The 26083-nt window shown below is 51.6% G+C and overlaps 1 protein-coding gene across 5 annotated transcripts in view; it reads right to left on the bottom strand.

Moving 5' to 3' along the window:
* Positions 1-26083, bottom strand: part of BLACAT1 (BLACAT1 overlapping LEMD1 locus) — a 59391-nt gene that overhangs the window by 9525 nt on the left and 23783 nt on the right. For 4 of the 5 annotated variants that reach the window (XM_090025598.1, XM_090025599.1, XM_090025597.1 and 1 more), the window contains one exon: positions 849-1070. In XM_090025598.1, coding sequence (XP_089881724.1) covers positions 929-1030 — 102 coding nt within the window. In that variant the 5' untranslated portion in view covers positions 1031-1070 and the 3' untranslated portion in view covers positions 849-928. Of the gene's footprint in view, positions 1-848; positions 1071-20085; positions 20202-26083 lie in introns of those variants that run through there. The other variant, XM_090025596.1, reaches the window with a different exon arrangement.

Raw genomic sequence — 26083 nt, 5'->3', positions numbered from 1 at the left:
GGAGGAAACTGCATCTGCTCAGCTGCAAAAGGTGTCGTGTAACTGGGCAAGCGACTGGCCTGCTTTTCAGGGCTGTGTCCCAGCACCTCCAAGGACCCTCTGGGAGTGAAACATTTACTCTGCATCGGACAAATCAGTCCTGGGCTGGCCCCAGTAGCATCTGCTGAGAAGACACAGCACGATGTTGCCTGGACCCGCATTCAAGCCGCACCGTACCTGGACTAATTCACTCTGCCGCTCAGTGCAGCTACGTGGCCAGCCTGCAGCCCGGCCAGAGACCAACAAGTGCTGTGGACTGTTTTCCGGTCCAGGAGTCTGTGGAGCATGCAGGACTTCAGGAGGGCACTTGAAACCCAGGCTCTTAATGCTAAAAGCATGAGCTGCTGCCACGTAGCCTGCAGGACTGAGGGCCAACTCATTACAGGCATGTAGGCACCTACTTTCTAATGACTTGACCAGGTCTTAGGCACCCGAACACCTTCAAAACAAAACTCCAGCTCTGCACCCCCGTTAACTAGAAGCAGGTGTCAATTCAGGGACCTCTTGCGTGGCCCACACGCTTGAGGGGACAAAGACGGGCTGTCCTAGGGTAGACCTGGACTGCCGCTAGCTCTGAGTGCTGACAGCCTGGCCCTTAAGAGATCAACAGGCTGGTTCCCTGGCCTAGCACGTGCATGCTTTTCTTCCTACTTATAGCTCTGTCGCCAATGTAGCAGGGGAGCGAGGGGCACAGATGTGTTGGGAACCCATCTGGGTGGGAGCCCATGCCTACAGAGATCAGAGAAGAGCAAGCAGAAGCAACTTTCCCTCCAGGATAGGGACCTAATCAAAGAGTACAAGCATCCTACCAAGTGAAAGCCAGAGCTGGGCTCCTGCGGTGCGGCACCGGGACGAGCGTGATACACGCAGGGCGAGGTTTCCCTTCCGCTCACACAGACGTCTCCTGCTCTGCGCTGGGCTCTTCTTTTTTCCTCTTCATCTTGCAGAAGCCGTGAAGTCCGCAAAAGCAAGCGAAGGTGAACTGGGGCATCGCCAAAGGCAGGCTACGCCCAGAGGCATCCACAGGAGGCCTAGACAGGGACGGGGCAAGGAAAGACAAAGGGAAGGCTTGTGAAATCAGAGCAATCCCTAGCAAGCGGTCGGAGGGTAAGTGGAAGAAATGGGCCGTCACTACTTCCACGTGCAGAACGGATCCCAGCCAGCTGACACACGCAACGTCCCCAGCAGCGTCCGCCCGCCCTCCCCACTGTCAGAGGCCCCCAACCACCTGCTCCAGAGTTCCCTTCCCAGTAACAAGGACGAGGGGATTGAGCCAGACACAAGCCCTTGCAAAGAAGCCTATGAATCGCTGTTCCAGCAGGGACAGAAACGTAGACAGCTTGCACAGTCTGCTGGGCTAATGTGCATTCTAGTGACCCCAAGCTTAGGCTCATTTAGGAAGATCTAACCAAGCTTACCAATATATACACAGCAACAGCAGTTACCGCACAAGGAGAAGCAGCTGATAGCACAGCTCAGTGTCTCTGGGTCCGTTTGCAATGGAAAAAATAATGCCCCAAAGCACACCCCGCATTATGGACTTGCAGCTCCAGCAGCTGCAAAATGTAATTATGCAAATGAATGCCTGTTTTTAAAGTTACAGCAACAACGGCAGCAACAAAAACCCAAAGTGTCAACTAACGCCCAACCTACCTTTAATTTCCTTGTATTTTAGTTCTTAGCCTTTGTACATTTTGCAAGTGGCTGACTCTAGTTCTGCCTCCTGAAAGGGTGGCTGCAATAATACATGTGATAAAGCGGGAATCTGGGATGCATGGCTTGTATAGCTAAATGTCCTGAAGGAAGCTTCAGCAGACACCTTGCACCCTGCCCAGTGCGGAAGGAGGGTTATCCAGCGTATAAAACACAGGGGTGAGAACCTGGCCTTTGAGGTGTTCTTCCCAATTCTGCCACTAAATTGCTTTGTGAACCTGCGTGAGTCACTTAGACCCTCTGTGCCTCAGCTTGCCCATCTGCAGAATGGGGATAAGGCGATTCATCCAAGCTTTTGGACTGAGCAGTGGCAAATGCAATGTCAGTGTCAGCACCAGAGAATCGAGTACCAACCATGATTAGCAGCGACTCATACTCCCTGCTGCTAGAGAGCTGCTAATCAACACCGGCCTGGTCCAAACACCCTGTACCACTGCCGAAGTTCAGCCCCGGGCCCGTCTCTCATACCCAGGGGAGACTTTAGAAGAAAAGCAGGGAAGTCGCTTTTCACTCCATGAAAGAAGCTGAACCAACGGGACAAATTACTGCTCTTACGTCCCTATCCCCCAAGGCACATTAGCACGTACCTACTAACTGCTCTTTTTATCACGTGCCTAAGCACTTCACCGGGTCAGGGCCATGCCGAATCCAGAGTAATGACGTGGACTGAGAGCAGGATATGGCCCAAAGGAGATGCTGCAGGGGAAAGGGTAAATATATTTCTTTAAACAAAGCCCATCGGCTTATCTGACAGCCGTGGCCAGGCCCCAGGGCTGCAAAACATCCCACACTGGCAATTACCGCCGCAGGACGAAACAGAGAGACGGCAACTCAAATCCCTTTCGGAGCGGTTGCTTTTCAATGGCTCAGCTGGCGCTGGGGGGCACTGTGAAGCCCCTCGAGGCCAGAATGGACGCGTGACCTCCGGACTTCAAACGCCGCCAGTGGGTATTCATGAAACCCCTTCGCCTGCGGCACAGTCAGCGCTACGGGGCGATGAAAACTGCATCACTCCCATCCGGTAACCTGGGAACTGGGTCGCAATTACCTGCCGGGGCTGGCTTTATCCTCTCCGCTCCGGGCTGACCTTGTCTTTTCAGAGAAGGCCCGGCTCGCTAATATAAAGCAGATGGCAACAGAGGGATGTGGCCCATTTAATACACTCCTGCCTTCGCCCCCTCCCTCCCCTATCATTTAACAGCCTTCTGTGCACCTGTCTAGCAGGCTCCCAAATTAAACGCGGCTACCTCTGGAGCTCACGAACCATGACAACACATGCCTTAATGAATCTTCTGTGCTCAGTCGCGGCAGGTCTGCGCATCCCTCTTTCTGATGCTGCTTTTTATCATATGCCTGAGAAAAGGTTTTCTGAGGTAACAGCTGATGGAGACCAAAGTGACACCGGGCAGGACGCTGCCTGAGTGCTAGACGTGCGGCTCCCCCTCTCCGTGCAAGCCCGGTGTGAGAGAGGAGCGCTTTGCAGAATGGGTCTGCGAGTCATGGAAACCGGCGCGGGAAGAGAGATCTGGGGATAGTGTCGTGAGCCTTGCATTTGTAGCAGGACAGCGGGCCTGATGCAGGCAACAGCATGCATCCCTTTAGGCCGGCGGCACCGCACCAACCTCAGTTACTGCTGAGTTACACTGGTGGAAGGGAGAAGGGGATCATACCCAGGGAACCCGCTACAGACAGTGGAACAAATCCTGCCCCAGCTGCCATGGAAGTGAATGGAGACATGTCCATTGGACCCTGCTGGGGTCACCTGCACCCTCTCGGGTGCTGCTAGGAGGTATGCATCTGGCTCCTTGGGCATCAGAATGGGCTCAGCGTTTGCATCAAAGAATACTTCTGCAAAGGTAGAAAATTTCTGCTCTGAAATACCTCCACTCAGCGCTGGAGATGGACCTTAGCATCAGCCCTGGTTCGGGCCCACATTTTAGGGGGTTTGAATCTCTCTGCTTCTACCTTCTGTGAGCTCGGCACCAGCTCAAAGTCCTTCCCCAGGCTGGTTATCCTGGAGACCTCCAGGAGGTTACATTTTTTAAACTATTTAAAAGCATTTCAACAACACAGCATTAATACAGGAGAAAGAGAGCTGGGTGTCTTTTGAGGACATTTAGAAGTCAATACCGTTCCACCGATTTTCATCAGCGAAGGCTCTTTTCCCCAGAGAATCAGGGAAAACGAAATCCAGCCCATAATACCTGGCAGAAGCAAGTCCTGGAAATGGGACTGTCTCAGAGGTACACCTTTTTTGGCAGCAAGTTGTGGGCATGTGTCAAAGGCAACCGTCCCTAGCACCACCATCTCCAGGGGAATTGCAAGGGACACTGCCTGCCGAGGTAGAAAGCTGAAGTCACTGTGAAATGAACCCGCTGCCTAATTATTGCGCAGTTTTCCTGCACTGCAGCTGAGCGAGAGCAACAGAAATGAGTGGTATTCACCACCCGGGGAAGCAGGGGAAAACTCACTGACGATCAAGGAGATGGAGCCAGCCCAGCAGAGGAGACGATGAGCTCATGTGCTTCAGAGCCCGGGTCTGACCGCTGGCTTCATGAACACCGCTGAAGTCAATTAGATTTGGGGTCTGATCCAAAGGCTGCTGAAGTGAATAGGAGTCTTTCCAGTGACTTGGATGGTCTCTGGATCCAGCCCTATATGAAAATACAAGTTGGCTGGACCCGATCCCAACACTGTTATCCAGCTGGGAAGTGGCCTGCCCGAGAAGCAACCAACCCTACCACCAATGGGGCTGCACATCGAGCACAAGGTTACTCCATCCACGGGCAGTGGCATCAGACCCTGACCCAGCGTGAGCCAGGACCTCAGGTCCATTGGAAAGACCTGAAACATGGCTGCTGCTTTCCAGTTTGGACCACAAAGCCAGACGGCTCAGTCTGCCCTTTGATCATGATCTGTTCCAGCTTTTTTCCATGCACGGTACTGCTGTTCCTGTTGTTGTGCTTGTTGCTTGTATTGCTGCAGGAGCATCTTGTGCTGGGCACGGCACAAACACAGCACGCTTACATTTGGGCTGCCCCTGCTCAGAAGAAATGGTTGTGGATCAGCGAAAAGCCTGATTTTGTTCAATGTTTGTATGAGAGCTGTGGACCTGTCTTTCCTGACCGAAGAGCCAAATGAACCCCTGGTGTCAATCTTTAGAGACTCTGGTCACACCAGGGATGAATTCAGCCCTTGCATTTTGTAAAACCTGGTCAGCTGCACTTAGCACACAAGCTACTTATTATTACCAATACTGCCACGGGCCCGGCTGTACCGAGTGCCGCTGCGTAGCAAGGTGTTGCTGATGGACACAGACAAAAGGTGAAAGGAAAAGCAGAAGAACCGAGGGGCTTCCCCAGTCACGTCAGGGCTTGCAGCAGAGCCGAGAACAGCATCCAGGGCTTCTCCAGCTCACTACAGCGTCCTGCCCAGGAGCCTGAAAACGTGGCTAGGATTGCAGTCTGGAAGAAAACCAGCAGAGGTGTGCAGCTGAAACATCTTTAAAAAGTTGGGTCTCTATACGCACAAAGCGGATCTTGCCTGGAACAAGCAAAATCAGTGCCTGTTGTCCCAGCAGCGTTTCCATTTGCAAAGTCCTGCTGCGCACGATGGGCCAGAGGCTCAGAAAAGGCTCTGGCGAACCTGACTAAAGCATCCGAGTCCTCTGCTCCAGGCAGAGGGCCACCTTGACGAGGATAAAGACCCATTTTAATCAGGTTGTCCCTGGAGATAGTAAACATTTAGCATATGGTCTCGAACACAGCCACAGACGTTCCTGAGGAACTGACTTCTCCCTGCCTAGCAATCTGCTGGTATTTGCCAACTGCGCTCTGCACCTCAGCTCCACGGGCCACTGCCAAGAGCAGCAGAAGCTCGATCCCTTGACACGGGCGAACTTTGGACCAGGGCACAGGAAGCCAGGAAGACAACGGGCCAAGTGCTCAGATGCTGTAACCTGGCCCAGCTCCACCGAGGTTGGCAGCTGTGATTCTGGCCCTGCGAGAGCGTTGGAGGAACCGGGGAATGACCAACAAGGCAGCACTAAATCCCAGAGACTGTGCGACTGGGCTTTGCCCACAGCCCAACTAATCCATGACGGGAAAACCTTCCCCCCACCAGAAACTGGCTTCAGGGCCTCATCCTGCTTCTGTTCAAACTGGCAACTTCAAGAGACTTTGATGGGAGCAGGATCAAGCCTCCGCTCAGACGAAGAAGAAAGGAAGGCAGACAGACCTAAACACTGCTCAGGGCTCTTGCCGGATACCAGCTGAGCGCCGCGACCACCTGCATGTCAACCTAGTAACAGGGGGTCCTGCAGCTACTACTGCTCTCCCCGGTCCTGAGCACTCAGATCCAGCAAACACACTCTTCTTCCAGCAGCGCACCTTGCAAGCCATTTAAGGCAAGACTCTTCTCCTCTCGGGCAGGGTTTTCTTACTAAACAGAGGATGATAATTCCTCACCAGACCTCACAAGGGGCTCTGCAAACATTTGCAAAGCACGTCACAGCCTCCCAGGAGAGGGGCTACAGGATGTGCAGGCTGTTGTCATCAGGGGGCCGCGTGTCTGAAACGGATGGTACCTTTTCCCTGCTTCCAATCTCAAAGCAGGATCACTCCGGTTCTGGACTAACCCCCACCCCACCACTTAACACATGCACCCCAGCACCCCTGGAGTACCTTCATCCTGCACTCCTGGGTACCAGGGCAGACTCATTTAGCCACAGGCACAGAAGCGGCATCAGAGTCTGGGAGGTCTGAGTGTTAGGACCCCAACTTCCATTATGGAGCTATTGATGTATTTAGGGAAGCTTGTAGCATGGAGGCTTTTTAAACTGACCCTCTGCCTCCAATTCAGGAAGCAGACAATGATGAACGAGCCTGGAAGAATAGAGGCAGCACAGCTGAGCCTAACGCTCCTGTTCTTCTTGAAAAGAGAGAAAAAGGATCTTGAAGGAGCAAGGAATAATTAAAAAATAAATGAACTGCTTTGGGTAGCAATGACAGAAGCCTCGCTTGATTTGCAAGAGCTGGACATGCTTCACAGACCCACGCTGCCCTTTCTATTCAAGGGAGAAGATCCTTTGGATAAAACCCCGTGCAGCAGAGAAAATGCAGAGAGCATTAAAAATGTAAAGCCAGAGAATTCTCTTTAGTCAATCGCATCACCCCGGGCCGTGTTTGTCACTGTCACCGTGATGAATTGGGAGCTGTCTGAAATCAGCATGCTCACTTTAATAATGTCACTTTCTCTGAGCCCTAATAAATGTCTTTCTGAACCAGCTGGACAGAACCTATTCCTTAGACCAGCAATTACCGATTTCACTGGGTTTCGCTTTTCAGCCACGGCTATTCTTACCAGCCAAGTCCAGCTGATGAAATGGGAAATCTTTATTCCAGCTCAGACCTTCCACAGTCTCCTTTTTAGTCCCTTGCAGCTTTGTGGCAAAAGGCAATTGGAGCAGGGGCTGAGAATTGCAGCTCTCAGGCTTTATTTCCAGCTCTGCCACTGACTCACTGTGTGGTCCTGCCAGAATCAGTGCTCTAAAGGATTATCCCCAGCACTGGGGGTTTCTGCCCCGGGAGAGGTGTACTAGGATGCACCAGTGCAAGCCCCCTTTTTACGCTGATGTGACCTGCGTAGGGATTTGTACCAAAGCAGTAGCCAGGGTGGCTATGCTGGCACCAAAACCTGCCCTGCAGAGAAATCCTCAGTCCCTTGCAAGCACGCCCCAGAGGCACAGTATGGCTTAAGAAAAAAAGCTAAATCAGTCTGAGATCCTGGCTGGAGGGCTGATTCTGATTACTTGTTACACCTGCTTTACAGCCATGTAAGTGATAACACCAGGGGCAGGATACTAGCAAACGGGGCCCAAAGGAATACATCCGGCGTTGCACTGCTGGGCCTAGGGGCTTGTTCACACAGAGAGTTATACCGGTACAAGCTACGGTGGTGCTGAAACCAATGCAGGAACATCAGGAAGTCCCCTGTTGTCCTTATTCCCATATAAAAAGACCTTTTTCAGTATGGCCGATGTACCAAAGATGGTGTTGCTTTAGAATGGGTTTAAACTCAACTGAGAAAGGCCGCCCTTATTGCAGAATAAGTGCATTTATATCAGGAGCTATCGCAGTATAATTACAGATATAACTGGTAAAACCTTCCCGTGTAGACAAGCTCTGAGATGAGAACCACCCTAAGGATTTTTATCTTCCATCTTATATTATCCTCTGCTCCTGAGCAGAATAGGCGTGACGCCCCCAGATCAAGGTGGCAGCAAAGGAGGAACAGGCCCCTACTGCCTATTCTTCACTGGAAGTCATGGGACTAAATGCAGCGCGGCCCACGGGAGTCTTCATGATCATTGTGGCACCATGTACGGTGACTTTTGAAATGGCAAATGTCAAACAGAGTTGGTTTTGAGCTTCACATGAGGAAGAATCAGGTGAGCCCGTTTTCCATGCGGCTAAAGGCAGAATGGCACTGACAGGAAAGGTTTGTCGTCGCGTGTCACCAGCCTTTTAGCAGACCTGGAAAAAGACTGGCGGAGAAGGCGTCATTGTTGCCAATTTTTTATGCCACTCCAATTTTGCTTTTCTGAGAAATGTAATCAACTTAAGCTTTTCATTCCCTCATTGGAAAAGTGTCAAGTTTTGCATTTTGCACTCTGAATTTCAGAGCTACATCTTGGCTCCCAGCATGTCAATTCTTCCTGGGAAATGGGTTCATTTGCAATGGAAATCGGTTCTTTCTTTTTTGTGAAACATTTGTGAGATGAGGCCAACTTTCTGGCGAACTGGCTTGCTGCTGGAAGGGGCCAAAACACTGGGGACACGAGAGAAGGACCTGGAGAGAATCAATTAGTGTGTAAGGAAATGCAAAAAAAAAAACCTCATCTCAAATGTTAAGTCTTTGCCCTGTCTTTATGTAGATTCTCTGTTTTTTAGAGCAAAGTTTTTCAAGAAGGACCTGTGATTTTGAGAGCCCAGTTTGAGACAACCTAGACAGAGCCCGTGCAGTGTCTCACGATGAGCACCCAAGAAGTTGGCTCCTTAAGTAACTGTGAGCCCTGCACACAACACCCAGGCATAGAGGCCAGCTAAAAGTTTTCTTGCTTTTTGTACATAGAGATGCACGGACCTGTGGACGCTAGAAAACACAGACCTGGATTCAAATTTGTCTGGGCTGAAGTTTACTCTGGAAACACATCCAGTCACCTGGGATTTCAGATGCTGCTGTAGTATAATGCACACTGTGGCCTTAACGAAAATCCCAGGGATGGACTCATAGCTGCCTATGCCAAACCCTGTCGCACAAATTAAAGGGGCATCTATCATTGTCAGCTATTAGCACTATAGGGCCTATAGCACATGACTGAGCTATAATTATCTTAACCAAGAGAGGGCAGTGGTACATGTGCACTAGTGCATGCACATAGGTGCACATGCGCGCGCGCACACACCACTTCTGCAGACTCAGTATACCCATTGCTGTATTGCTGACTAATTTTACCATAGGAGCCAACTCCGTATCTGAAATTATTAGTTTTTTCATGTGCCCTGGATGGCTCTCCAGTGAGAACCAACCAAAGGTGAAATGCAATTAAGAGCAGCCTCCATAATTAACACCTGTATATTAAAAATCCCCCAAATTAAAAAAAAAAAAGCGCAAACCTCAGAGCCTGGAATAGAACTAAATCACAAAGAAGCCCTTTCCCTTTAAGAGGAGATAATGAACAAGAGAGCTAGTTCTTGGCCCTGTATGTTTGCAGAGAATCGCTAATTAAAACATTGCTTCTGTAAAGTATGCTGATTCCATTGATTCTTCCCCCCACACAGTTAATTTGCTGCTAGGAAGGCAAAGTCACAAGGGTCTTCATTATAAAAATTTCACTGGCTGCAGCTAATGGTTGTAATTAATAGGTGCAATAAATTTCAAATGGCCAGCCAGGGTGTTCATTAGTTTCAGGCTGACTCAGCACCGCTGGGGTAGCCTGTTACTTAATAACCCATTTTCAAGCAGAAGGGGAAGAAAGGCATCCCGTGGTATAACCGATAGATTCAAATCTCTCCATAGAAATCGGAGCCGAGCAAATCGTTTTGTTGTCCCTTTCTGTCCCGCTTATGAATTGTCTGAGCAAAACTCAAGAGGCGTGAAGTTACTTAGCAAGGCAAATGGCGCCACGTTTTCACAAGAGCTCAGCACCCACTCCACTCGTCAAAGAAGTGGCTGGATGTTGCGGTGAGACAGAAGTGCTGAGGGCTGAGTGCGGAGAACATCCAGCCCCTAATTTCTCTGCAACCCCATGCCCCAAAGGAGATAAAATGCTTCCCTGCTCCCACCCAGTCTGTCTTGCCGATTCAGACGGTAAACTCGTTGGGTCAGGGACGGCCTTGCACTCTCTATGTACAGGGTCTACTATAAGGAGACCCTGGTCCCAGCTGTGGCCTTAGAGACCACCGTGATCAGCGGTTCTCAACCATTTTAGACTCAGGGCACCCCTCAGGAGACTCGAAGCCCCCCTCAAAAAATGCCAGCTCTTGTCAACTACAGAAGAATATCAGCAACTCTTCTGTTAACCAACTCAGAAAGACTGCAGCGGGACAGAGTGTTTTTAACACTCTGGATTCCCATTTGAAATGCTTTATGAATCACATTTGTGCACCTAACCTTGCATGGCACCCCATGGCCCCCTTGAAAGGATCTCAAGGCCCTAAGGGTGCTGCAATACGCTGGTTGAAAAATCACTGTACTAAATAAATGCATAATAATAATAGCAATACTGTGAATTCGGGCTTGCAGATAGGTGGCATCAGGATCAGCCTGGACCATCGCAACTGGGACTTGCAAGGACAGCCAGGTAACTTGGTCCTCACTGTACTTATACCGACAAATGAGAATGAGGCCAGAGGGGAGTTAAAACTAGGCTCTCCCTGGACTTCTGTCCATTCACACAGAAGCAGCAAACTGGAAACAGTAAACCGACCTGCCTGGAGCTAAAACCCCGTCTAAGATTCGTCGGGCCGTGTCTGGTGACCCCCAAAACTAACAGGCGTCAATGCAATCCCTGGCTGAAAAAACAGCTCAGTTTGTACCAAACCCATGCCAGGGAAACTACTGCAGTCACACCAGGGTAAGTGTGCCTGAATCCTGATCTCATGCTGGAATTTAGGGAGCGAGGCATCTGTCTCCCATTGACTTTCAATGGGAATCAGGTGCGTAATGCCCTAAATCCCAGCCAATACTCATTGCAAGCTGGATGCGGGGTGGGTGTGCGTGGCCCTGCTTGCTAAATTGCTTGCTGAAGGTAAAGAAAAGCCCCCCTGCTGACTTTCAGAGAGTTATAGATGAGGCCCTCAATGATAGCGGGAAGACTTTGCTAACTAGCACAGGTGGGAATATTCCCCACAGCCCACCGAGACCCAACAAAGCAAGACTCAATTTCTTCTTCATCCCTCTCCCTGCAACATTTTCAACTGCACGCGAGTTAAATGAGCTCGCAGTGATTGAGGGGAAGGAGAAGCAGTCTCTTCCTTCATTACCCAAACGCCACGGCTTTAATAAAAAACAGCTTTTCACTTCATTATCATCCAGCTGTAATTAAAATATAAATAATTGCTGCTCCCTCCCCCGAGTCATTTATCATGTTCTCCAGGGAAACTGCCCCTGCTTTGGGGACTGTCTATCATGTGGCTAGCCAACCCAGCGAGGACTGCAGAGCTCCCAGTTTGTTTGGTCCCCAGGAGAGGGCTTTGCCTGCACCCCGAGTAGAAGGCAATTATACTGCCCCAGGAGCAGACAGTGATGTATGACACAGACAGGCATCAGCCCTATTGGACTCCTTTTTTCTGCCGGTGTAAGGCCAATTGCATGGGTGAACATTCAAGCAGGCCCTCCCTGTGCTCTGCAGTGGAGATCCCTGCAACAGACTCCCCACCCAGCCATCCTGGCTGGCATCTGGGGGGAGAAGTGCAAAGTTTCTGCTTACTGCTGCCCAGAGGCAGAGGGAATAACAAAGTCAGAGCTGCCCTGTGCAAACCGCTCGTGGGCAGCTACCGACGTGGGCAGTCTATGCTGAAACACAGGGCCCTTGCCTTACCACCCTGCAGGGCCAAGCACACCCACCCCGCATCCAGCTTGCAATGAGTGTTGGCTGGGATTTAGGGCATTACGCACCTGATTCCCATTGAAAGTCAATGGGAGACAGATGCCTCGCTCCCTAAATTCCAGCCCTCACTGGTAATTACATGGTCGCTTGATGAGCTCTGCTCTTCAGCTCCCGGGAGCTCTGAAAGGGATGGACATTACTGGGATAATCTGCCTGTCTCGGTGTCTTTGCAGGGTGGGAGGCAGAGCAATTATAACAGCCGCAAGCTGGAAGGGGAAACAAAAACGTGCCCTGAGCTTTTCAGCAGTCCCCCTTTTATTGAGGATGAGATTTACAACTCAGTCCAAGGGACTGAGATGCATCTTCTGTTCAAGGCTTTGGCAGGTATGTGTCCAAGTCCACTAGCCTGCTTGGAAAATATTGCCTTGCGTTTGTCAATCCCACCACCTGTTACATGTAGCTTGGTGATTATTTGATAACTGTGCCAGCAGGACTAGCTAGGAAGCTTTGATGCCTCGTATTTTAGGAAGCTGGATTACAGGGCCCGGGCTGGGGGAGGCAGAGACCCGCTGTCTCCCACGGCTGCGTTCAGAGCCATGGACATCAATGCTATTGAGTTTAACTGAAGCCCTGGAAGACCAGGACCCAGATGTTTGCCTGCGGTTGTGGGCCACGAACTCCTACTCCGAGATTCTCCCAGGGCCAGCCCCACTTCCGGGAGGGCTGGGTATGAATCTAAGCTGCCAATCCAAACACCAGTGATATTTTGGATTGCTGGAAATCTGCATCGGCCCGATGGCAGAGACGGACAACAATACTCTAAAGCTGAAAGACCGACTCAACCAGTGCTCGGTTCTTGAGATGCCGAGTGCAATCCTCTGGCCCACGACATGCGGGAGGGCAGATTAGATGATCAGCATAGCCTTGCCCGACTGCATAGGGTGGAAGACCGATACTCTCCACCTAAGGCCTCTTCAGACCTCTAAGGCCCCCTCAGACTTGGGGTTTGCACCCTGTCTCGGCTTATTCAAGGAAATATCCAGTCTGGAAAAATGCCCAAGCAAGAGACTTTGTAGGCAGCACTTGGCCCTCAATCCATTTGTTTTTGATGGAGAGAGGCCGTGACAAGTGTGCATACCCAGCTCTCGCGCCATCTGGGCTCCTGTCGAATGCCGCGCTGAAGAAATGCAGGTCGCTATGCGCTTCTTTCACTCCCTTGCTCTTTTTTTTTTTTTTTAAGCGCCTGCTTTGCTAAAAGAAAAATCAATAGCATAAAGGGTAGTCAAAGCAAATCCCAGGGGACGAGTATCTAGCCTGCGTTTGGCAGACAGGTTGCCAATAATCTTGTTCTCAGCGGCTTTGCCCGACAGCCACCGAAATATTAATGGGAGCTGCTGCCGTTTCAATTTGGATATTTGAGTTCCTCTGCAATCTCTTGAAGCCTGTTGACAATGAGAAGCAATTGCCACTTAAAATTTGTGCCTATAAACAAGTGCCAGCTTCTCTGCATCCTGATTACGAAGGTGGCATGTTGCGTGCTCCATATTCATGAAACAAAGATACAAATTAACCCAGCCGGGCTGTTGGATTAGCTGCGGAACGAGGCACTACAATTACTGGAGATGACTGAAGCTAATCAGGATTCGCAGGTAGAGTGCAGGGGGAGCCGGAGTCCCGGACCAGCGCCGGCCCCTTGCAGCAAGGCTCCCCGTTTCCAGTCCTGCGCCCTGCGAGCGTGTGGGGCCCCGCCGCAGACATTCATTAGGAATTCATTCAGGAGCGGCGCGGCGATCCCGGGGCTGCGCATTCCACAGGAGCGTCGCCGCAATTCAACATCAGTGCATGTGCCATTAGCAGCAAAGAGGGATTTTGCTCATTACGTTCCCAGCACAACAAAACATTTTGGCTTGCAAGCCCTCCCTCCAAAAAAAAAAAAAAAATCCCAGTTAAATGGGTTCTGTTTTTTTTCTTTCTTTTTCTTTTTTGCCTTCCCATTATTGCTTGTTAATTATCCCAGCTATCCGGCATTGACCATCGAAGCCCTGCCCCTTCACTGCTAGCCAGCAACACAATCGGAGGAACAGGTGTAGGGCATGAACTTCACAGATGGCATTAGGCCAGGAGGGCTCACGGTCAGGGTGGTCTGTGTGGGAGCTGAGCGCACTCGGCTCCTAGAGGGCTGGGTCTGACGGAGGCCGAGGCCCATAGCTCTTTGTCACAGCCCTCGGTGTCTGCCTGCCTGCAAATACAGATGTACGTCACGTGCGTTTCAGTAGCAACAGACAGACATAAATAGATACAGACAGGTATGATGCGTGCCTGCGTCTTTATTTAAAACGTGTGCGTATATGTGTGTGTGCATACATACATACATACATACATTTTATTTTTTTATATACACACAAACACACACATATATATACACACACACAGCATGCAGGTATTATTTGTGAGAGACATACATGTGTATAGGCACATACATCAGCACACACAATGACCTCTACAGTACAAATAATTATCTCTTTTTGTTCACTCTTTGTAAATCTTTTCCACAGCTACATCATAGATTTCTGAGGCCACAAGGGACATCCCAAGAACCTAACAACCTGGTCTCCTCCGTTACCCAGTTCAAGGGGGTTTCACAGGGCGATTCCTGCCTCTCGTCCAGTCAGTTTGGGTTCTACGAGAGCCCCTCTCTCTCAGCTTTCCATTTTGTAGTAACTTAAAAATGTGCCTCCTAAAGTCCAAATCTAGGTGGCAAAAAAGAATAGGAGAACAATTGCTTTTATAGAAAAATCAATGCTTTTTTTTTTTTAAACCAAACTTATGATTTCAGAGTGGGGGGAATATAAGCCATGACTTAGAAATCTGCTGGCTTGATAGTACTGGGTTTGTTTTCTTGCTGTTGGAATCAGATGTGCTGGTGACTATAATAGAGTCTGACCGGTATGAGACCTCGCCACAGCATAATTTCACTGCTCTGCCCGAGCCAAGAAGCTGGGCAAGGCCCTGCCAGGTTTTGTACGGGAGGATGATGGGGTTTGTGGATTAGCAAAGTGAGGGTCAGAGCAGCTTTGCTGCACTATTATCACCATCTTCCTCAAGCCCCTCTGCTACTAATCTCTTTAAGACTCAACATTAGCAGCGGCTGCACAGACAATGCTGGGACAAACTGGCTTGGCTCCACGGAGGGTAACACAGCTACGCCAGCATGCATCCTCCAAGGTCAGAGCTAGCTTGCTGCACCCCCCTCCCGGCTCTGGAAGTGCAGAAAGGATGGGGTGGGAGGGAAGAGTGGGGGGGATTGGGGTTCAAGCTGGAACCAAAGTAAAAAGGGGTTGGATGGGCCCAGTCCTTTCTCAGACACCTGTGAGACCCTGCTAAAGAAAGGCGACAATAGAAAAGAAAGGGCTTCTGTAATTACCTGGTGGCTATTTTGGAGTATCTAGTTAATCAGCACTCTGTCTCCTTAGGAAATGGCCTTGGTCTCCGCCTGACACTTTTGTTCTTGAGGGCTGCAGGTGGGGGAGCTTTGAACTGTGTGAGAACAGCTCAGCACTAAAAAAGAAACTCAAAGCACCCCCGCCCCCCCCCCGACTTCTTACAGTAGCCATGCAGCACCGGACGCACCAAAGCAGCCTTTCAGCTCTGAATGGGGAGGAAGGGCTCTGAAAGGCCGACACCCCCCCACACCCCTCCTTTGTCCCTCTCTTTGCTAACCACCCTCCCGCCCCGTTTGTCCTGCTAAACCTTCAAGGCCGTGCAAGGCTTCAATGCCCCCTTTCACTTGCTATTTGTTACCAAATAAATATGGGTGATTAAAAAGGGATCAGGAATCCGTGCAGATTGTAGAGGTGCCTGAGAAGGTGGAGTCATCCTCTGTGTAGCCCATGGCTTTTAGCCCTACATGAGTTAGGAAAAGCAATCACATAGGAATAAAAAGCCATAGACCACAGCAGAGGGCTTACGGAGGATAAGCCAGCAGTCTTTAGGGAAACACAAAGAAAGAGGGAAAGGGGAAAACAAAGAAAAACTCTCCCAGTGACTCCAGGCCAGGGCCACCTGGACTTTGTCTCTGACTTCCCAGACTTCAAGGGTTCCCAAGGAAATTTTAATTTCGTTCCAGCTATGCCACACAGTCATCCTCCCACTTCAAAACGCAGCCGCTGGTCTGCCAGGAGCCTTCCCCGACTGCTGTTCCCCCTGTCTTGCGTGGGCTCTCTCTGAGATGAGTGTGGTGGCCTGAGCATCAATGCTTATATAAAACTGAGCGTGCTGCACAAGGAAGGCAAACTCAGAGCCGGTACCAGGAGCACTTGCTGCTCCTTAGCTAAAGCCAGAGGGGAAATCAAAGTACTGCTAGCCCATTCCTGTTCCTACAGGAAGAACAAGCCTTCCTTGAGGGGCCTGCAAAAACACAGGCTGTATTGCATCTGAAAATCAGTGTTTCTAAAGGATACAAACTAGAGCCAGCCCATGACTTGAAAGGCTGTGCTTGGGTCCCTGTTATGCCCAGAATCAGGAGTCACCAAAGGCAGCGGGTCCTCCAGAGCCAGCGCGGTGGGACTGAGGAAGGAACCTGCTCTCAAGCGTTTGCAAGTGCTGCAGCTTTCAAAAGACTCGGAAGGTTTTTTTGCAAACGTCTAGTTGGTCTAATAAAAGATATCACTTCTACCACGAGTCCCAATTCCTTTTGCCTCTAGACGAATATGGCTGGATACCTCACTATACAGCTGACACCTTGAGACCTCCCCACCCCTTTTTACCCAGTACTTTCTACTTCCCAGTCTGAAGGGTTTGGTTTGGTTTTGGGTTTTGTTTTCGGGTTTGTTCATATTGTTGTTGGGGTTTGGGGTTTTTTGTTTTGTTTTGTTTTGTTTTTTGCAGGGGGGTTGTATTTAATTGCCAGGCCCAAACCAGTTCCAGATTCAACAGGGCACAGCCCAACAGTCAGGTTCCAAAATTCGACTGAGCAAAGCTGAGCAGAGCTTGCCACCGGGCAAGTATCCTCCCCTCCCAGACCCATCAGTCTTGGGCTTTGGATACTCCCCAAATCCAGGCAGACATCCTATGTGCAAGCCCCAGGCCCAGAGGCCTTGGGGTTCAGATGCCTCCATCTCGCTTGATCTTAGCCCAAAAGCCATTCCATTTTAAGGTCTCTACCCCTGACTCCAGCAGGAAATGTTTTGCAGCTGGAGCTTTGCTGGCTTTATGGCCAGCGGTGCCAGGGCTGAGTCTCCTCTCACATTGGGGTAACTCAGGAGTAGCTCCTTTGCGGCCAGTGGAGTTTAAAACTCATAAAGGAGAGGATCAGGGAGGTGGCACTCGGCACAGTCTTCCTCCCCTCTCCACACTCCTGCAGGCTAAGGGGAGCAATGCTGTATTTTTATAAGCAAAGTCAGCAGAGCCCTCCTTCCTATACACACAGAAGGCTCTAAACATGGGATGCCTCCCTAATGAGGACATCAGAGCATGGGAATCCCCCATTCAGCCTCTGGCTATCAAGCGTGCGTCTCCCCTTGCTCACGCAGTCGGGTCCCATTCACTTCCGTGGAGCTCCTCCTGGTTTGCTCCCCTGCACGTGAGATGAGGACCCAGCCCAGCACTGGCATGTGAAGATGCAAAGCAGCAGGGGAGCCCCGCAGCCCCTCTGCCTTCCCTGCTGCATGTCCCCGCAGAGGCTGGAGAGCTGAGGGCAGCAGGGGCTTCCAGCAGAGAGACGCAGCCCCAGTCTCACTAAAATCAATGGCAGCACTGCCAGGCCTGGCCTCCCAGGGAGCAGCTCTGTGGAGCATGAAGCACCTTGCTCTGCATTGTCTCTTTTCTGCTCATTATCTCACATCAAAATGTTCTGCGCGCCCTGCTAAGTCCTCGCTCTCAGCCAGCCACATTCGATGCACCTTCTGAGGCTTGCAAAGCATTTGATACACGCCAGGTCGGATCCTGAGTAGGTCCTCTCAGTTCAAGGAAAAGACAGCAGCTGAAAATCAGGCCAGTCTGGTGTAGTTATGCTTCGCAGCCACTTTCATCTGAGGACAGTCCAGGGGTAAGTAAGATCAGATCTCTTTAGCAAACAAGGCAGTTACGGTACTTAAACTGTGGGTGCTAAAACCCAGGAAATCTGTCCCCGACTTCCTTTGGAAATCTGGCTTTGCAGCTGTTAAGGGACATGGGCACAGTCCCACAGTGAGTCAGTGGCAGAGCTTGAAAGAAGCCTCCCCGCCCCACAACAGGAGTCCTGCCTTTCATCTCCAAGGCCTTCCCTCGAAGCCTCCATAACGAGTCTGCCTTCTCTGCAAAAAATAAATGAAAAACGAATACCGCACCTCTCTGAAAGGTGCGCAAAACAAAACTTTCTTTGTAGGCTGCAGAACAAAGGAAGAAAAAGGCTTTGGCACCGAATCCGCTCACCACTCCCACCTCGCTCTGTCTCGCGAGTTGATGGTTGACTCAGATGCCTCTGCAAAGAAACCTCTCTGCACTCGATCAGAGACGTCTCAGGACAAGGTGAAGCGTTTTCACAGGAGAGGAATAAAAGAGAAACTCTCAGCCGTTCTCTCTGGTCCTGGATACAGCCCCCACCCCTTAGCGAGAGCCTCCGCACCCCACGCTTGGCGCTGGCTGGAGAAACTCTCCTGAAGCCACCAGAGCCCCCCAGGTTACACCAGACCGGCACGGCTGCCTGCATTTTCCTGTACAAACACGGCTCTCGCTCACATTCATTCAGCAACACCGAGCGCTAATTACCAGGATCTGATGAGGTCAGCGCTGCTTTTGAGACCAAGAAATTCCCCTTCTTGTTGCCCTAGTAAGAATCCTTGGGAAATTTAATTTCTCTAAAACTATACAGTAAGCAAGTTTAGAAGCTGTAAAATCTCGCAGCCTGCAGTTTATAATAACAGCGCACATGACTTTGACCTATAAACCAAGCTAGTGAAGCACACAGATAGCTCTGTAATGTTATGTGCCAAGATCCTTTCTCTTTTAGCCATCAAAAATGAGTCCAAAGGAAAATGCCTGCCTGCCTCCTATAGTCCTACGGGGATACACTTGCTGTATGATATTTAATACAGGTTGCTAGCATTTCCATGCAAATGCCACCTGCGTAGGACTAGATGCACATCGGGCAGATATGCTGTCAGCATGGTATATTATCTATACAGGACCAGTATGACACCTACATTGTCCTAGATTGCCATGCACTGGACAAGCATACTGTGTGCCCATCTACGTGACCGTGTGCCAGTGGGCATACCGATACCCTGTGCTCATGCACTTTCATGGAAACCTGCACTCTGTCTGCCGGCACCTACATGCTATCACAATGCCACATTGATGGACATTGGGAATTCACTCTAAAGCACAGCCCCATTTTCCAATGAGCCGAGTGGGAGCAGAATTAAAGCCAGGTGGTTTTGCACACCAGCATGAAGTGCCCTTCAAGAAACCACCTCCAGGCAAGCCCTATCCAAGGCATGAAGGGAGCAAGCGCTGGAGTGGACCAGGTGGTTTGCCAACGCCTTTTGCTTCACCCTGTCCTTTCCTCCTCAGCCCACAGCTCTCCTCTTGAGATGGCAGCACAGCACATTGCACTGTCTTCTCGGTCAGCCACCCAGAGTGGGGAGGGTATTAAAGGAACCAGCTGTGCCCATTACCTTCTCTTGTTGGCACTGAAAACCACCTTGAAACAACTCACCTGGGCTATGCTCAGAGCCACCAGTCCAGCCCCTTCTGGCTTCATGCTGGTGCTAAGCCGCGCTCCACAGAGAAGGCGAGGAAGGACAGAGCCCTGCCATCCCATCCCTCCACTTCCCACCCCCGCACCCCAGGAGCCACACAGATGCAAATAGCAAGGTGCAAGCATCGGAAGAGGTTAAACACCATCCCAGACCCTTTCGCTCATCCTCCAAAGCTCCCCCCACTCCTGCATCTTCCCCTTGCACCCTAGCCGTCTGCGCCAAGCCCTAATCAGACACCTGAGCCCCCAGCAGGGACAGGACTGAGGAGACGTGGCATTGTCGAAGGCTCAGAGCCGGCCGTGACCTCACTTTTGGCAGAGCGACATCCGTGCCACGAAGAGAGCCAGCTGGCCTGGTGCAGGCCTTGAATGTGGACCCCAGTCTCCCACCACCCACCCTGCCAGCAAGGAAGGGTGGGCTAGGCATTGCCCTCCTCCTCCCAGCCCACGCCACCTCGAGCTGCCCTCTCCACCGCTATCAAACCTCCGGCGTTCCCAGACGGATGCTCCCTGCCACATGAGTTTTCTGGGAGCGCCACATGTCCCGATCCCCACTCCGTGCCTCCTGCCGTTGGCCGGCCTCGGGGAGCTGAGCCGCATCCAACTCGCCCCGACTTATTTTTGAAGCTGCTGATCCCTCCTCCCCGCCTGCCGCGGCTTCTCCGTCTCCCTCCCCACCAGCAACCAAGCGGCTGCTGTTCCCTAGCATACTTGCAACGGTTCAGCACCACAGGGCTGGGGTGGGGAGGGGGTCAGGTATTTCTCCAGCCCCAACTCTGGAGAGCCTGGGTAACAAAGGCTCTATTGAACGGCAGCTTCTCTGGTCTGTGAAGCAGAAACCTCTTGTATCTACTTCACTGCCTTTGATCTAACTCCCCCAGTGGGATGTGTATTACGCATGTCCCACTGCTAGGTTATTGCTGCCAGAAAGGGGAGTAGTGGGGGCCGGGGGGGGAACCTCTCCTCCCTTATCGTTCCCCATGTTGGGAAGTATCCCTCCAGCGGGGTTGTCGCCCAGCCCTCTCCTCTCTCAGCTACCTTTCCACACCCTCTCCCTCCCACACACACCCCATCCACCTCGACCCCTCCGTTTCTCTCCCCTCTGCCCAAAACGGATTGCTCTCCCAGGTCCAAGATTTCAAGGCATGGGCTACAGACACTTAACTCAGCCTTTTATCACTCACCAAACCACTGGCACGAAAGCGTCAAGGCTCCACTGTTCCCTACATTCCTCTTTTTATTAGGAGAGCATTGAAGTTGGTGGATCAGTGATTTCTTTCTCTCTTGCTCTTTCTTTCTGCACCAGGGTTTTACTGGCATCTGGACAAGGGGCAGACAATGAAAACATTTGAACGGATGCCTGAGACTCCTGTGCCTTGGAGACACTTTCATCCCCCCTTATGCAGATCCTCTTAGGGGTTTGCTCATCCCAGGGGACTTTTCAGAGAGGATTGTGGTGAGGAGGCGGCGCAGGACACAGTCGCTTAACTTCTGCCGACGAAGATCCGCGGCCTGTTGTATCAGGATGGCGAGCTCCCGTCTGCCTTTGGCTCAGAGACAGATTTCCAGAGCTCTCTGCACCCGGATGCTCTCATGGCAACAGGAATAGCCAGATTTTCACAACCCTTCAGCACCCAACGCGCTCTGCTCTCGCGGGGCCTGAAATGGAGCTGGTTTCCTCTCCCAACCCGTCCCCAGACTCAGGGGATGAGCCCTTCTAAAAATTGTGGGCAAACATCGAAGGCAGCTGAGTTACTTGGGTGATTTAGGGCCCGATTTTCAAAAGAAAATTGGGCATCTAAAAATGCCAGAAGAGCCCTTGTGGGATTTTCAGAAGTTTCCTAAGCCAGTTCCAGGCCTCAGCCCATGGGAATAATAGATGGATTGTAGGTGCCTCTGAGGACCCCACTAAGTGCCGGTTTGCAAGGTTAGACACCCGTCTGGTTTGAAAACTGGCCATAAGTTTCCTGAAAATCAGTGAGGCTTCGTTGTGCCTCTAGCAAAACATAGTCCCCTTGCCTCCATGGTAGATTTCCAGAAAGTGCCAGCATCCATGGCACCGAGTTAGCAATGGAAGCTCAGACCCTTCTGCATCTCAGGCCCTAGAGGAAGGGCATCTCACGCTAATGGCCTCAGGAACAAGTGGACCCTCTGTCCAAGGATAGTCGAGGGTTTCCAGTGCCGCCGCCTCCTCTCCCGCTGCTGTTCCCCTCCTTCCCCACCTCCTCCCCTCAGTTCTCAGGTGCTTTCCTTCCTCCACAACCCCCTCTCAAAAGAGCCGAACCGTTCAAAGGCATCTCCTCCGGGTGCGACAGAGGCGGCATTCTTCTCCTGCCTCTATCCCCTCTGTGCTTTTATTGTTTGCCATGACTATACACATTCTTGAAGCTTTAATGAGAGCCACAGTGCTGTTTCCATCTTTGCTGGAAAGCGCGCATGGGAGACAGACAAAAACAGCACATATCCAAGAGGACAAATACGAGGACAGAGAGACAGATCTGCAGCCAGCCAGACCTGCAGACAGACAGACAGGTAGGTAGTAAGCAAGCAAGCAACACTGGGACTGACAGACTAAGATCCAATCCCATTGCCCATCTAGTCCAAAATCCAGCCTCCCACATGGCCAGTACCGGAGAAGGAGCAATGAACCCTGCAGTCCTCTCACAACGTTCCCTCCTGATCCCTCCCTATCAGCCTGTGCCCTGCAGCAGGACAGCCCATCCCAAATCCTCGGGTTTTGTTGTTTTTTTTAAATGTGAACCCTTGTAACTCAGGAGAGCTGCTGAAGTCAGCGAGTTGGTCAGCACTCCATTTCTTGACAACCGGCTCCAGCACAGAAAGATTAGATCTACTAATCACATTTATAAGGCGCCCAGTATCATGGCTTGGGTATTTGGAGAATATTTTTCACTGTAGCCAAGTCACTTCCCCACCCCCAACATGCATTACTATATCCCAGTCAATTAGTTTTGTTGGGACTTGTTGGCTATATAATGCAGCACCTTCCATCTGGGGATCTTAAATGCAGGCACGACATTAACCCATTGGTATCTAATACTATTACAGACTTTTCTTTAATGTGCATTACATGTATTACTTCCACTCGCTGTGGCCTTTGCAGTATGCTCTGTTGATATGTCCGTTTCAATCTCTCTTAATAAAAAGAACTGGGAAACACCTTTGCTTCACAGTCCTCCCTCTCCACAGCACCGCGTCCTTCCTGATGGGGAAGGATACAAAAGGGAGAGAGAAGCTGGGGACCTGCCTGAGGTCAGTAACAGAGCTGTGGTGTCCAAACCAGAAGTCCTGGCTCACAAGCTCACCTGCACAGCCTTCAGGAACCAGAGAGACCAGTAATCCCTTGCCCTAATCACTACACCGCGCTGTTGCTGACCTGCAGATGAAATGGGAAAATTCGTATGTGCAACTACCTCCACCGTTCCGTCATCTCCATGCAAACAGGTCCGAGAAGGCTCGGCTCCCATTGCTGCAGCATCGTATTAGCCAAGGGCATCGTTAATTAGGCAAAGGCAGAGTGCCTCTGAGGCCTTGGCTTTGACAAACAACCCCATGGGCCCGGCTTCATGCAACGTGGTCTTCTTACTACACACACACACACACACATGCACACACACACTCCAAAACATGAAATATAGCACAAAATTGGATCTTTTTATTAAAGAGAAGGGGAAAACCTCTGTTTTTTGGGGTAGTTTCCTACCCACTATGTGCCTCTGCGGGATTCGCAGGCTGCCCCTCTCCACAGTAGCAGAGACTGGTGGCGTGGCCACTCTTAGCCAGCCCCACGTAGCCTACGGGATGCATTTACTCCTGTACAAGAAGTACAAGCAACCCAAGGGCACTGCCTTCGCCCATGGCAGTACGTAGGCACAATTCAGACGTGCAGGTAGGGTTTCGAGCCAGGCTGCCACAGGTGCTGGTTATACTGGGACCAAGCGGCACAGCCGCTGGTCAAGGTTGATCCAGGTATAAAGCTCAGGGGGCAGCAGTTGTGCCCGTGTCTACACTGAAAGCCGGGCGGCCTTCTGAGAAAGCAGGGCACTCTGTCACTGAGGAATGCATGTTTGGTTCAGCTGAAACATTTCAACCTTTCCAGCAAACACATCCAGTCAGAAGAAAAGGAAAAGAACAATTCTGAAAAGGTGGGAGCATTTCATTTCTAGTCGTCAATGTAAGCCAAGGGTTTCTTCAGCAGATTACTGAAGGTCATTAAAACATTTTATTTATAACTTTAAAAACCGTTCCACGCCCAAACAAAAGCCTTTGTTTGGGGACAAACAGAAAATGTCGTTCAACCAGACTGACTTTCTTCGTTCCGTTTTCCAGTTTGCCAAAAATCCTACAGAATCGATCCATGGCTGCCCTCAGGTTTTCATTTTTTCCGAGTTGCTGGGACTACAATCAAACAAAGCAGGTGTTCCTGTCGTTCTGGGTACAGGCGCCTCGTAGCGGAGCCTCGGGAGACAATGACAGTAGCTGTGACGCCCAGGCACTGTGCTCCTCTGATAACACAAGCCCAGGGCTGTAAGGAGGCAGCACACTCCCGGGCCAGAGAGCCTCGCCGGTTTGGTATTACGCTGCAGAAGCGATGCCAGCGATGTACCCCAGCGGGGGATCTGGCCCCCCAAGTGCTAACTTATACTGTTAGGTTGAGTCCACCAGCCCTGAAAGCAGTGTTTCTGGTTGCAAAGGTGTCACTAGCACGCTCGTGACGAGGCATGTCAGCGTGTCACGCTACAGCTGATCTCTGCTAAACCTCTCTACACACCGCCTCCACGCTTGCTCAACTTCAGAGCACGCAGCCACCCCTAGCAATTTCCTCGGGCCTTTTTTCCTCAAGAGGGATGGATTCGATAACGGCCCAGGACCGCTCCTGCCAAGCAGCCAGCGACGGACTGCGTGCAACATGAAAAGAGAGAAAACGCACCTCGAGCATCCAGGGAAGTCCCTCACGAACCAGCTCCTCCTCTGCCTTTTAGCACGGCTCCCCGTCTTGGCTATTCCAGCTCCCGCAGCGCCGACCAGCTGTAATTAAGTCTGGGCTACCAGCGAGGAGACGCGAGAGCAGCCAATGGGGGATTTTTCTAGAGCGGCAGGAGGAGCACGGGGGCTCGATGAGAAATGGTCTCTAACGCAGCGAACGAGACGCCAGCTGCAGCTAGAGATATTCTGCGCTCCCTCAAGGGTGCCGAGGAGTAGCAGACTCGCTCGCGCGCACACGCGACCGGCTGGGACACGGGGGTGCTGCCGGCTTCCCCCATTGAAGACAGCTCCGAACACGCGGCGTGGTGGGCCGCGGCGGGCTGAGTCTCTGGCGCAGGCCGCCTACACAGCGGAGTCACAATTAGTAGTGAATGGAAACGCAGCCTCCACTCCCGTTCCCACCCCCTGCCCCGACTGAGCCGCGTTACTCAGAGATTCGAAGCGGAAGGCGGCGCGCGCCCACACTCCCGCCGATGAGCCGAGGAGGGAGGCAGGAAGGCTCTCCAGCCTCCGCTGCCTGCTTCTCCGCCATGCTGGGGTGGCAGGGGGAAAAGGGACGAGCCAGCCATCTGCCACCACTGCCCAGGCTCCGCAGGAGGCTGCGGGACAGGGGCGTCCCGCCCGAGGGGTTACCGCGCAGGGAGGGAGAAGGGAGAGCTCGTGGAGAGCGGGGCACGCGCTGCAGGGGTGATCCGCCGAGCGCGGGCTCAGACCGCAATGTCCTTTCTGCCTGGCTGAAGCAGAAATCCGGCCCAGGCCCCCGACTTCCCGCAGGCTGGGGAAAGGTGGGCGACAGAGCTGGGCGCCTGAGCCACGGCCACGGCCTCAGAGCCCCAAGGCAGCGGAGGGAGGTGAGTTTTAATACTGCCCTGGCCTCGCACAGCAAAGGAGCCTGAGGGTGCCTCTGCCAAGGGCCAGGGGCATAGCCTGCCCCGAGACCCCACTTGTGTTTGAGCTACCCGCAGCAAGCAACACAGTCCAACTTCTGCCTCGTAGCAGGTGGGGGAAGAGAGGGAATGATGGGGCACAGGGTTTTTTGTTTAATCTTTAAGGAAAATTTTTCACGTCCCGGGTCAAATTAGCCAGATCAGGTCCAGATCCATTTGAATCATCCAATACTGCAGACTTGACCCTTTCTGGCCCTAGACACCACCTGTCAAAGCAGGTTGGGATGCTGACTTATATCCGCTCCTCACCGAGGAGGTTATAATGTCCTCACAGAGCATATGCCCCCTTCCTTCCCCACCGTATCCAGCCTCCTACTAGTCAGCTCACCCCTGACAAGAGCCAAATGAAGCTCTGAGGACCATTTCAACTGCGCTGAGTTCATTTAAACCCACCGAAAGGCTTGGATCCTAAAGCAGCTCCACCTGCTCTTGGAGAACAGTTGCCTGAATGCAATTACGTGCAAGAATCGGGGTCGGGGCTCCCCTGACACAACCGCATGCGAGAACAGGGCGTCTAGCTCAAAATGAGGC

This window comes from Crocodylus siamensis, chromosome 13 (genome assembly GCF_052110815.1).
Source record: "Crocodylus siamensis isolate JL-2025a chromosome 13, ASM5211081v1, whole genome shotgun sequence".
Classification (NCBI taxonomy): domain Eukaryota; kingdom Metazoa; phylum Chordata; order Crocodylia; family Crocodylidae; genus Crocodylus; species Crocodylus siamensis.
This window is presented reverse-complemented; position numbering and strand designations above follow the sequence as displayed.